This window comes from Dipteris shenzhenensis, chromosome 14 (genome assembly GCF_047967505.1).
Source record: "Dipteris shenzhenensis isolate YYH24624 ecotype China chromosome 14, Dip_SZ_1.0, whole genome shotgun sequence".
NCBI lineage: Eukaryota > Viridiplantae > Streptophyta > Polypodiopsida > Gleicheniales > Dipteridaceae > Dipteris > Dipteris shenzhenensis.
The window spans coordinates 6,520,923-6,534,484 of record NC_141609.1 but is presented as its reverse complement, the minus strand read 5'-3'; the positions used below and the strand labels follow the sequence as shown (position 1 = coordinate 6,534,484).

The 13,562-nt window shown below is 40.8% G+C and overlaps 1 protein-coding gene across 1 annotated transcript in view; it reads left to right on the top strand.

Annotated features, from left to right (window-relative positions):
• The first annotated feature begins 645 nt into the window (after positions 1 to 645).
• The window catches only part of LOC147894122 (uncharacterized), a 60,703-nt gene continuing 47,786 nt past the window's right edge, over positions 646 to 13,562 (top strand). The window contains exon 1 of the mRNA XM_087384645.1: positions 646 to 945. Within this exon, the coding sequence (XP_087240771.1) occupies positions 646 to 945 (300 nt within the window). The remainder of the gene's footprint in view (positions 946 to 13,562) is intronic.

The following is a 13,562-nucleotide window of genomic DNA, read 5'->3' as shown; positions in this document are numbered from 1 at the left end:
GTCTGCTGACCCAACATGCGCCCCCCCTTTCTGCACTACTATGAGGAAAACAAAACAAAATATAGTATGTGCAAAAGCGCGGTCTAATTAAACTAATCAATCTATGGGAAAACAAAACAATTTCAACCCCTGGGTTGGTTTAATACAATCATATATAATAAAGTACTAGCAAAACAAAACAATTTCAACCACCGCGTTGGTTTAGGACAGTCACAATTTCAACCACCGGGCTGGTTTAGGACACAGTCACAATTTCAACCACTGGGCTGGTTTAGGACAGTCACTATTTCAAATACTGGCTTGGTTTGGCCTGACGGTCACAATTAGACAATAACAAGTATATTGCTTTTCATTTCTGAATTTCACAATTAGAAAATAACAATATATTGCTTTTCATTTCTATACCAATATATTGCTTTTCATTTTTTTATTTTTGTTCAACCACAATTTCAATCAGATACTATTGTTTGACTTAAAATAACAACGGGCTAGCTTAGGACAATCACAATCACATTAAGTCCAAGCCATCTCGGTCTAGAAATTAAGTGGTATATGATCCGAGTAGTAGGAATTAAATTTAACTAATTTAAGTACTAACAAACACAATAATTTCAACCATCGAGCTAGTCAACAACTATAGATATCATGGACACCATCATATGGAACACATTTCGGAGCATGTTCAAAGACGCAAAAAAACACTTTCTGGTACTATATATGAAGATAGATGATGATTGGCTTAAGGAGGTGATGCCAGATATACAAAAGGAGTTCTCAGCGAGTAGTGAATTTGCATGTGTGGACTTCCCTCCTCCTTTCGAGGATGAAGAGGGAGAAAATCTGAATCGTTGCATCAGGGAAGACAAATTGTCCAAGTTGGACAACTGGCTCAATGAGATGATGCCTCCCGACACATGGGTGACACCGGATATCAGTAATGTGAACGTAGCTAAAACTTAGGAAAGTCGACCATTGCCAACATGTTGGTGTAGGGCAATCTCAATGGGCCTCCATGCCTCTAAGCTAGCCTAATCAAAGGTAGCGCAACGGAAAAAAACAACTAGAGTCTCAGGCACCTTCGAGCTCACAACGCCTCTAACAACCTCTAAACATCCACGAACAATCAAGGGATGCATCAGCAACTGTGACCTCCAACCTCAATGCTTGTCTATCAGCATCTATGGTTAGCAACACCCCATCCATCGACTCATTACCTGGCTCCAACTCACTTCTTTGCCGTAGCTTCATCAGCCCACATGCAATGCCTCTCTATGCTCAAAGAGCTTGAAACACCTATTTCATTAATTTTGGACTTTTGTGTTGTTTTTGGACGAAGCCCAAAAATCCTTCCCAAATGAAAACTTTACTTTGTGAAAATATCCTTCCCAAATCAAAATTTTACTTTCTGAAAATATTCTTCCCAAATCAAAAGTTCACTTTATGGCACTATCATATTCACATAAAAATATTGTTTTTTCAATCTATACTTTTGCACCAACATGCAAGAATTTGAAATAATCCTATATTAGAAATTCTAGCTATATCTAAGTTATTTGTTAATTTAATTATTTTTAATATTTTTCCTTGACGTGATAAATTTATAAATCGATGAAAGGAGACTTAAATATTTCATAAAAATAACATTGTCACTCGCAATATGCACAAAATTTTTAAAACTTTTAATAAATAGAAAAAAGACATGATGCCATAAGACCCAAGTTTTGTATTGAACCAAAGAGGTATAATAGCAATTATAGCTATCATTGAGAGACGTTGCTCTCAGCTAGAGTCTTTATATCCAAAATGATACATATTGAACATATGTTTACAATTTAAATTGTTGCTCTTAAAGAGCCTCAATTCGTGCCATCTGCATAATTTGACTCCCCATTGTCTTATTGCTCAATGTCATGACAGTCCCTTGCCAGGTGCCATCTGCATAATTTGACTCCCACTTGTCTTGCCAAGCCTTGCCCCTTGGGTGCATTGACTCCCCATTGTCTTATTGCTCAATGCGATAGTCCCTTGCCAGGTGCCATCTGCATTAACTCCCTATTGTCTTGCCAAGCCTTGACCCTTGGGTGACGTCCAGTGCAAAATACAGGTGCCATCTGCATTAACTCCCACAAGTTATCTTGCCAAGCCTTGCCCCTTGGGTGCATTGACTCCCCATTGTCTTATTGCTCAATGTGATAGTCCCTTGCCAGGTGCCATCTGCATTAACTCCCTATTGTCTTGGCAAGCCTTGACCCTTGGGTGACATCCAGTGCATATTTTGACTCTCATTTGACATAGGAGGTGATGACTCTGATTATAATTGTCTTGGATTGGCTTCTTGCCTAGTACCCAAATAAAATCCTTCAATGTACTTCAATACAAAGCTTTAATCATGGACATTCTTCATTTGCGTTGTCTCCTTCTACTTCCTCCATGGCGAGCATCCTTAAAAATTTGTGTATATGCAAAATAGTTTGCTGTGGTATTTTTATTTTTCCTTCTACCTCATATCCCATGCGCTTCTTTGATTTCTTTGCCCTTGAATGCCAAGACACTATGATTGTCTCCCTCGAAACTGAGACCGCTTCATCATTTGGGACCCACTCCTTCATTATACAATTAGTATACAATGTGTTGTTATCCATATTCTCCTTCCTGCCCTTTGGCTCATACCATACCGCTGTAAATGTTGTAGCTCTCCCTTGGTCATCTCTTTGCACATCAACTACTTTTGCAACCCAAAACTTCACATTCTCATATTCATCATCCGATGGCCGAACCACAACAAAACAATCGACCTCTATATCTACTTGTGGCATAAACTCTCTCTTCTTCGGTCCACAATATGGACATGGGAGTAATGATACAAATTCATTTTCAAAGACTGGAGCTGGGCGCAAATCGTTATGAACATTTGGCCAAAACATATTGCATTCTTCCTTGACATCCTTTGAGCCTCGCATTCTCTCAAGGTCCTTTATTAAATTTCGTGTCTTGTTAATTACAGTGGTAGTGTGTTTCTCTCCAAGTAGGCTTCGAGTTAGGATATCTCCAGAGCATTTCCTCTTTGTATGTAATAAATGCTTTTAATCCTTCTATTTCACAGTTAGACCTCTCATTGAATTCTTGTATAGGAGCCCATGTTGGATACCTTTCCTTGCTGGGAATTGAAGTTAAGAGACTGTAAGGTTCTTTAGGTTCCCATTTTGTATCATGAGAATACTGTTGCCATTGCATTACGGGTTTTTCATCTTTAAAAAAAAAATAAAAGTAGTGTGGATTGGTATGACCTGTCAATACATCACCACCCGTTTGTATGAAAGGTAGAATAAAGCTCTTCCAATCATACATTCTTTCGAGCCTCTCACATACTGTACTTTCCTTACGACCACCAACTTGCCTGCCACATCTTCTTACCAAGTCATCTATTGTCTCCACATCCTTGCATTTAAGCTCCCTTGAGACTGTGCTAAAAACCTGATCGATATCCTCATGTGTATGCCCAACATACAAAAATCCACATTCGACCTCATTGAAGATTCGATGAGCAACTAGCATGGAGCAGAATATAAACATGAGTACATTCTTATTTTCTCGCCAGCAATTATCAGCTTGTATTCTCAAAGTCGGTGGTAGGCAGCCTTTTTCTGCATGTACATTGCGAATTGCCTTCATAATAGATGTTACAACTTGATTGCTATCATGTAGATGCAAGGAATCAATCCATATATCTGCAAAGAACTTAATTCCATGCACTAACACTCCACATAGATGTGTCTTTAGAAAGTGCTTTCCTTGTAATTTAGGTGGAGTGGCAACAAAACGAGGCAATGTTGTTGTATTTTGATCCATGCCATCTACAATAAGGCACATGTAGTCATCGGGATGCAAAATAGCTTGCTCCTTCCAAAATGCATATTTTTGTCTGGAATGTCGAATAAGGTCATGATGAGATTTTCGGTTTTTTTTGTATAATTCCCTTTGATTTGGACATGTTGCACTCTCAATCGCTCGCTTTAAATCATCACAGACATTGCACTTTGACATTTTTTGCCTCCTTGGGATTTTAACATATCCAAAGTTCTTCTTCCAAAGAGTATACAAAGTATGAGAAGAAGCTATGGCATCCCCTCTTTGCCTTTGCTTTTCTGCAATAGAGTCAAATACTTCAAGCTTTGTCAAGCCCATTGGAAGGTGCATTTCAGTGATCGCGTCACCGTTAGGGAGTTTGGTAGATATATGGGGTTGAGGTAAAGCATTTTCATGTATGAAGTCTTGCAAAATTGCTACTGCCTTGACAGTTGAGATTCTTGATTTGGACCTTCCTCTATTACCGTGAATGCTAAATTTGTTGCCGCCCTTTGCCTTGGTGACTAAATCCCAATATGTACCATGGGATAATCCAGTAATATTGCGATTTGCCTTATTGCAAATCCTTTTTCCATTTACTAGAGGTTTTACCGTTTGTCTTGAACTTAGCCTTTTATTGCCATTCTGAAGAAAGCAAGAGAGACTTGTGAGAAGGTATTCATTTCTTTCGCTTCCTCTTCTTTGCCACACGTGTCCTCTACATTCCCTGATGTCTGCAAGATCAATGAAGTGCATATATCTTTGCTTGCAACATAGATATCCCAATGCATTTAACATGTTCTCCTCCTTCATTACTCTCTTCCTCTTTGGTTGCTTTTGTGGATCTGCCTGGATTCGTTTTCTCTTCATGCATATGTATGACCATTTTCGTTCCTCATGCATGTTGTTATCTGTATTTATGCACTTCTTCTCCTCACATTTGTTTGTAACCAAGCATCCATGATTGGTCGTTGCATCCTTGTCCATATCACAATCAAAGTTAAATATTGAATAATCCTCTGTTGATCTCATCCTCGTTTTTAACATACTCTTAGGACCATTCAATGAATTCAATATTCTACGAGAGTATTGAGAACCTTGAAACTCTTCCACTCCTGAGAGAACATCACTCATTGGAACATCTTGCATGGCTTTCACAAATCCACAAGCTTGATTGACACTAGGTTTGTTAATATGCATGAACTCATCCACAATTGACAAGACATCGCTATTGAAACCTTTGCCCTTCTCACTGTGCAAGAATTCATCCACCCCAGATAAGGCTTCGCTTCTAAAATCATTTTGTTTCTCGGAACCAATGAACTCATCCACTCCAGATAAGATGTCACTTCTATAATTGAGTATATTGAAATCATCCACATTTGAAGTGATAGAGCCTGGCACATGGGCACACTTTTTAGGTCCTTTGATATTGTAGTATACCTTGTCTTTATCATTGAAAACCACGTGCCTCTTTCTCATGTTTAAAAATTGCATGCTCCATCTCATATTCTTGCCTACCTCATAGTAGGGATCACATAAGGATGTTATGTTATCAACCATACCATCAACCATACCATCCTCATCTGTGCAAATGACCATTGCTCCACTTGTTCAAATCCCAATATTTTTGTCCCATGCTATAAATGATTTGTTGGATGTATTGTAGGGCATAACATCTCCAAGTGTTTCCATATCTCCACATTTATACTTTAGCTCAACATGTGCGCTAAGAATCTTTGATACTGTAACTGCCACCTTATCTTCGCCAAGTCTTCGAAAGTGGCAAACTGAATTGGGATCACTATCATGGATTGTAGCAAATGCAACTACTTCTCTTTTGCTACATAAAATCACATCCATCCTTGGAACAAAATTTTTAGCCATCTCCTTTGTGAGAGTCCTTCGCAAGCAAGCTGCAGGAGCAACAATTACATAAATATTAGTCTCTTTTTAATAATCTACTCATTTATTATAATTTTTAATTAGTACTTAATTTATTGGTGGGAGAAGTTATCCGATCAAGTACTCATCAGATGGACATGCCAAGTTATCCTTTGCATGGTCGATCGAGCATTAAATACTATTTTTGCTCTAGTGTCATGCACATCCATAAAAAAACACGAGCCTGCTAGGTATGTTATCCAATCAAGCACTTATGGGATGGGTGTGCCACTTTGCATGTAAGTCAATTCCACCTAGTTGAAGATGTGTGCAAAGTATTGTGCCCATCAGATATGCTTTGCATTGTCGATCAAGCATAAAACGCCGTTTTTGCCTTAGTGTCATGCACAACCATGAAAAAACACGGTCCTAAGTATGTTAATCAAACAAGTACTTATTGGATGGGGGCTCCACTTTTCACGCAAGTCCGTTTCAACTAGGTTGAGATGCATGCAAAGTATTGTCACCATCGGATATGCTCTACATGGTTGATTACGCATTATACAACGTTCTTCCCGTAGTGATATGCACATCTGCAAAAAAACACGCCCTTAGGTATGTTAACCAAGTACTACTTATTGGATGGGTGTGTGTCTTTGACAAATTTTCAATACCACCTAGGTTAAGGCATAGGAAAAGTATTATTCCCATCGGATATGCTTTGCATGGTGGATCGAGCATTAAATACTATTTTTGCTCTAGTGTCATGCACATCCGTAAAAAAAACACACTGCTAGGTGTGTTATCCGATCAAGTACTTATGCAATGGGAATGCCACTTTGCATGTAAGTCAATTCCACCTGGTTGAAGGTGTGTGTAAAGTATTGTGCCCATTAGATATGCTTTGCATTGTGGATCAAGCATAAAACACCGTTTTTGCCTTAGTGTCATGCACAACCATATGAAAACACAGCCCTAGGTGTGTTATTCAAACAAGTAATTATCGGATGGGGGCTCCACTTTGCACGCAAGTCCGTTTCAACTACGTTGAGGTGCGTGCAAAGTATTGTCACCATCAGATATGATTTGCATGGTCGATCACACATTATACACCGTTTTTTCCCTAGTGGTATGCACATCTGCAAAAAAACACGCCCTTAGGTGTGTTATCTGACCAAGTACTTATCGGATGGGTGTGCCTCTTTGAGAACATTCCAATACCACCTAGGTTGAGGTGTACAAAAAGTGTTGTGCCCATCGGATATCCTTTGCATGATCGATCGAGCATTAAATACTATTTTTGCTCTAGTGTCATGCACATCCGTAAAAAAACACGCTGCTAGGTATGTTATCTGATCAAGCACTTATGGGATGGGCGTGTCACTTTCCATGTAAGTCAATTCCACCTAGTTGAAGGTGTGTGCAAAGTATTGTGCCCATCGGATATGCTTTGCATTGTCGATCAAGCATAAAACACCGTTTTTTCCTTAGTGTCATGCACAACCATGAAAAAACACGGTCCTAGGTGTGTTATTCAAACAAGTACTTATCGGATGGGGGCTCCACTTTGCACGCAAGTCCGTTTCAACTATGTTGAGGTGTGTGCAAAGTATTGTCACCATCAGATATGATTTGCATGGTCGATCACGCATTATACACCATTTTTTCCCTAGTGGTATGCACATCCACAAAAAAACACGCCCTTAGGTGTGTTATCTGACCAAGTACTTATCGGATGGGTGTGCCTCTTTGAGAACATTTCAATACCACCTAGGTTGCAGTGTAGGAAAAGTATTGTGCCCATCGGATATCCTTTGCATGGTCGATCGAGCATTAAATACTATTTTTGCTTTAGTGTCATGCACATTCGTTAAAAAAACACGCTGCTAGGTATGTTATCCAATCAAGCACTTATGGGATGGGTGTGCCACTTTGCATGTAAGTCAATTACACCTAGTTAAAGGTGTGTGCAAAGTATTGTGCCCATCGGCGGATATGCTTTGCATTGTCGATCAAGCATAAAACACCGTTTTTGCCTTAGTGTCTGCATCGAGGATGAGGGGGTCCCATGCCCTCACCTCCACAGATAGCCTCCTTCAACCACCAGTAAAAGGCTGATAGGTCTAAAGGAGGGTCTCCCATTTTACCTCATATATACCAATGAACCACCAATTCACCATAGTATGTGGGATTTTTATCCCTTCATTTATTTACGTTTCAGCTATGCATCGAGGGGCTCCAATACCCCTCCAATTACCAAGGGTACTACGAGTGGGGTTTGGACCACACACCAAGGCCCATATTTCCAACACCCCTCGTGGGCCTAACCCCACAAATAGACCTGAGAACCCAACAAACTCTGACCACTTGTCGGATCAGACTAATATGATGATCACCCACATGTAGGTCACGGTCAACCCTCAATTGTTAGTCAGATCAATCAATCAATCATGTAGACTTGATGCGGGTCATCACCTACCATGCCAGCTGCTTCCTTTCATAATCTGCTTGACACCTTTCAAATTGCACCATGCATTCGTTCGGTTGCCTGCCACAATCACCACAATCGATGTCAACCACGCCACTACAGTCAAGAACTTGTCCCACCCAAATGCCATGTGTTCACACCACAGTCCGCAGACCAACCGTCTGCTCTAATACCATTGTAGGGTATCCTATCATTGTCTGCACTAAGTATGAGGGGGTCCCATGCCCTCGCCTCCTAGCCACGCATAGCCTCCTTCAGCCCTCAATAACAGGCCGGTGGGATTGAAGGAGGGTCTCCCATTTTACCTCATATATACCAAGGAACCACCAATTCACCATAGAATGTGGGATTTTTATCCCTTCACATATCCACGTGTCACCTATGCATCAAGGGGTATTGGATTTTTATCCCTTCACATATCCACTTGTCACCTATGCATCAAGGGGCTCCAATACCCCTCCAATACATTCATATTGGGTTTGGACCACACACCAAGGCCCATATTGCCAACACAAATTAATAATCCCAACATGCAATCAATGATCCCATTGAGGAGTATGCAATTTTATGCACTATGGAAGCTCGTAGATAGTAAGCAAAGCAATCTGTTGAATGATGGAGCCAACAAACATAATAACAAGATCTCAAATACCACCAAGGAAAAGAGGAGTTTCTTCCCTAGTGGTATGCACATCCGCAAAAAAACACGCCCTTAGGTGTGTTATCTGACCAAGTACTTATCGGATGGTTGTGCCTCTTCGACAACATTTCAATACGACCTAGGTTGAGGTGTACAAAAAGTGTTGTGCCCATAGGATATCCTGTCGATCGAGCATTAAATACTATTTTTGCTCTAGTATCATGCACATCCGTAAAAAAACACGCTGTTAGGTACGTTATCCAATCAAGCACTTATGGGATGGGCGTGCCACTTTGCATGTAATTCCACCTAGTTGAAGGTGTGTGCAAATTATTGTGCCCATCAGATATGCTTTGCATTGTCGATCGAGCATAAAACACCGTTTTTGCCTTAGTGTCATGCACAACCATATCAAAACACGGCCGTAGGAGTGTTATTCAAATAAGTACTGATCGGATGGGGGCTCCACTTTGCATGCAAGTCCATTTCAAGTACTTTGAGCTGCGTGCAAAGTAATGTCACCATCGCATATGCTTTGCATGGTCGATCACGCATTATACACCATTTTTTCCCTAGTGATATGCACATCCGCAAAAAAACACGCCCTTAGGTGTGTTATATGACCAAGTACTTATCGGATGGGTGTGCCTCTTTGAGAACATTTCAATACCACCTAGGTTGAGGCGTACGAAAAGTGTTGTGCCCATCGGATATCCTTTGCATGGTCGATCGAGCATTAAATACTATTTTTGCTCTAGTGTCATGCACATCCGTAAAAAAACACGCTACTAGGTATGTTATCCCCGATCAAGCACTTATGGGATGGGCGTGCCACTTTGCATGTAAGTCAATTCCACCTAGTTGAAGGTGTGTGCAAAGTATTGTGCCCATCGGATATGCTTTGCATTGTCGATCAAGCATAAAACACCGTTTTTGCCTTAGTGTCATGCACAACCATGAAAAAACACGGTCCTAAGTGTGTTAATCAAACCTTGAGTACTTATCGGATGGGGGCTCCAGTTTGCACGCAAGTCTATTTCAACAAGGTTGAGATGCGTGCAAAGTATTTTCACCATCGGATATGCTCTGCATGGTCGATTACGCATTATACAACGTTTTTCCCGTAGTGATATGCACATCCGCAAAAAAACATACCCTTAGGTATTTTATCTGACCAAGTACTTATCGGATGGGTGTGCCTCTTTGAGAACATTTCAATACCACCTAGGTTAAGGTGTAGGAAAAGTATTGTGCCCATCAGATATGCTTTGCATGGTCGATCGAGCATTAAATACCATTTCTGCCTTAGTGTCATGCACATCCATAAAAAAACACGCTGTTAGGTGTGTTATCCGATCAAGTACTTATGCGATGGGAATGCCACTTTTCATGTAAGTCAATTCCACCTAGTTGAAGGTGTGTGCAAAGTATTGTGCCCATCGGATATGCTTTGCATTGTCGATCAAGCATAAAACACCGTTTTTGCCTTTGTGTCATGCACAACCATATAAAAACACGGCTGTAGGTGTGTTATTCAAATAAGTACTTATCGGATTGGGGCTCCACTTTGCACGCAAGTCCATTTCAACTATGTTGACGTTTGTGCAAAGTATTGTCACCATCGGATATGCTTTGCATGGTCGATCACGCATTATACACCATTTTTTCCCTAGTGATGTGGACATCCGCAAAAAAACACGCCATTAGGTGTGTTATCTGACCAAGTACTTATCGGATGGGTGTGCCTCACTGAGAACATTTCAATACCACCTAGGTTGAGGCATACGAAAAGTGTTGTGCCCATCGGATATCCTTTGCATGGTCGATCGAGCATTAAATACTATTTTTGCTCTAGTGTCATGCACATCCGTAAAAAAACACGCTACTAGGTATGTTATCCGATCAAGCACTTATGGGATGGGCGTGCCACTTTGCATGTAATTCAATTCCACCTAGTTGAAGGTGTGTGCAAAGTATTGTGCCCATCGGATATGCTTTGCATTGCCGATCAAGCATAAAACACCGTTTTTGCCTTAGTGTCATGCACAACCATGAAAAAACACGGTCCTAGGTGTGTTATTCAAACAAGTACTTATCCGATGGGGGATCCAGTTTGGACGCAAGTCTGTTTCAACTAGGTTGAGATGCATGCAAAGTATTGTCACCATCGGATATGCTTTGCATGGTCGATCACGCATTATACACCATTTTTTTCCTAGTCATATGCACATGCGCAAAAAAACACGCCATTAGGTGTGTTATCTGACGAAGTACTTATCGGATGTGTGTGCCTCATTGAGAACATTTCAATACCATCTAGGTTGAGGTGTATGAAAATTTTTGTGCCCATCGGATATCCTTTGCTTGGTTGATTGAGCATTAAATACTATTTTTGCTCTAGTGTCATGCACATCCGTAAAAAAACACGTTGCTAGGTATGTTATCCGATCAAGCACTTATGGGATGGGCGTGCCACTTTGCATGTAAGTCAATTCCACCTAGTTGAAGGTGTGTGCAAAGTATTGTGCCCATCGGATATGCTTTGCATTGTCGATCAAGCATAAAACACCGTTTTTGCCTTAGTGTCATGCACAATCATGAAAAAACACGGTCCTAGGTGTGTTATTCAAACAAGTGCTTATCGGATGGGGGATTCACTTTGCATGCAAGTCCGTTTCAACTACATTGAGGTGTGTACAAAGTATTGTCACCATCGGATATGATTTGCATGGTCGATCACGCATTATACACCGTTTTTTCCCTAGTGGTATGCACATCCGTAAAAAAACACGCCCTTAGGTGTGTTATCTGACCAAGTACTTATCGGATGGGTGTGCCTCTTTGACAACATTTCAATACCACCTAGGTTGAGGTGTACGAAAAGTGTTGTTCCCATCGGATATCCTTTGCATGGTCGATCGAGCATTAAATACTATTTTTGCTCTAGTGTCATGCACATCCGTAAAAAAACACGCTACTAGGTATGTTATCCGATCACTCACTTATGGGATGGGCGTGCCACTTTCCATGTAAGTCAATTCCACCTAGTTGAAGGTGTGTGCAAAGTATTGTGCCCATCGGATATACTTTGCATTGTCGATCAAGCATAAAACACCGTTTTTGCCTTAGTGTCATGCACAACCATATAAAAACACGGCCGTAGGTGTGTTACTCAAATAAGTACTTATCGGATGGGGGCTCCACTTTTCATGCAAGTCCGTTTCAACTACGTTGAGGTGCGTGCAAAGTATTGTCATCGTCGGATATGCTTTGCATGGTCGATCACGCATTATACACCATTTTTTCCCTAGTGATATGGACATCCGCAAAAAAACACGCCCTTAGGTGTGTTATCTAACCAAGTACTTATCGGATGGGTGTGCCTCTTTGAGAACATTTCAATACCACCTAGGTTGAGGCATACGAAAAGTGTTGTGCCCATCGGATATCCTTTGATGGTCGATCGAGCATTAAATACTATTATTGCTCTAGTGTCATGCACATCCGTAAAAAACACGCTGCTAGGTATGCTATCCGATCAAGCACTTATGGGATGGGCATGCCACTTTGCACGTAAGTCAATTCCACCTAGTTGAAGGTGTGTGCAAAGTATTGTGCCCATTGAATATGCTTTGCATTGTCGATCAAGCATAAAATACCGTTTTTGCCTTAGTGTCATGCACAACCATGAAAAAACACGGTCCTAGGTGTGTTATTCAAACAAGTACTTATCGGATGGGGGCTCCAGTTTGCATGCAAGTCCAGTTCAACTAGGTTGAGATGTGTGCAAAGTCTTGTTACCATCGTATATGCTTTGCATGGTCGATCACGCATTATACACATTTTTTCCCTAGTGATATGTACATCTGCAAAAAAACACGCCATTAGGTGTGTTATCTGACCAAGTACTTATCGGATGGGTGTGCCTCATTGAGAAAATTTCAATACCACCTAGGTTGAGGTGTATGAAAAGTGTTGTGCCCATCGGATATCCTTTGCATGATCGATCGAGCATTTAATACTATTTTTGCTCTAGTGTCATGCGTATCCGTAAAAAAACACGCTGCTAGGTATGTTATCCGATCAAGCACTTATGGGATGGGAGTGCCACTTCGCATGTAAGTCAATTCCACCTAGTTTGAGGTGTGTGCAAAGTATTGTGCCCATCGGATATGCTTTGCATTGTCGATCAAGCCTAAAACATCGTTTTTACCTTAGTGTCATGCACAACCATGAAAAAACACGGTCCTAAGTAAGTTATTCAAACAAGTAATTATTGGATGGGGGCTCTACTTTGCACGCAAGTCTGTTTCAACTACGTTGATGTGCATGCAAATTATTGTCACCATCGGATATGATTTGCATGGTCGATCACGCATTATACACTGTTTTTTCCCTAGTGATATGCACATCCACAAAAAAACACACCCTTAGGTGTGTTATCTGACCAAGTACTTATCGGATGGGTGTGCCTCTTTGAGAACATTTCAATACCACCTAGTTTGCAGTGTAGGAAAAGTGTTGTGCCCATTGGATATCCTTTGCATGGTCGATCGAGCATTAAATACTATTTTTGCTCTAGTGTCATGCACATCCGTTAAAAGAACATGCTGCTAGGTATGTTATCCGATCAAGCACTTATGGGATGGGCATGCCACTTTGCATGTAAGTCAATTCCACCTAGTTGAAGTTGTGTGCAAAGTA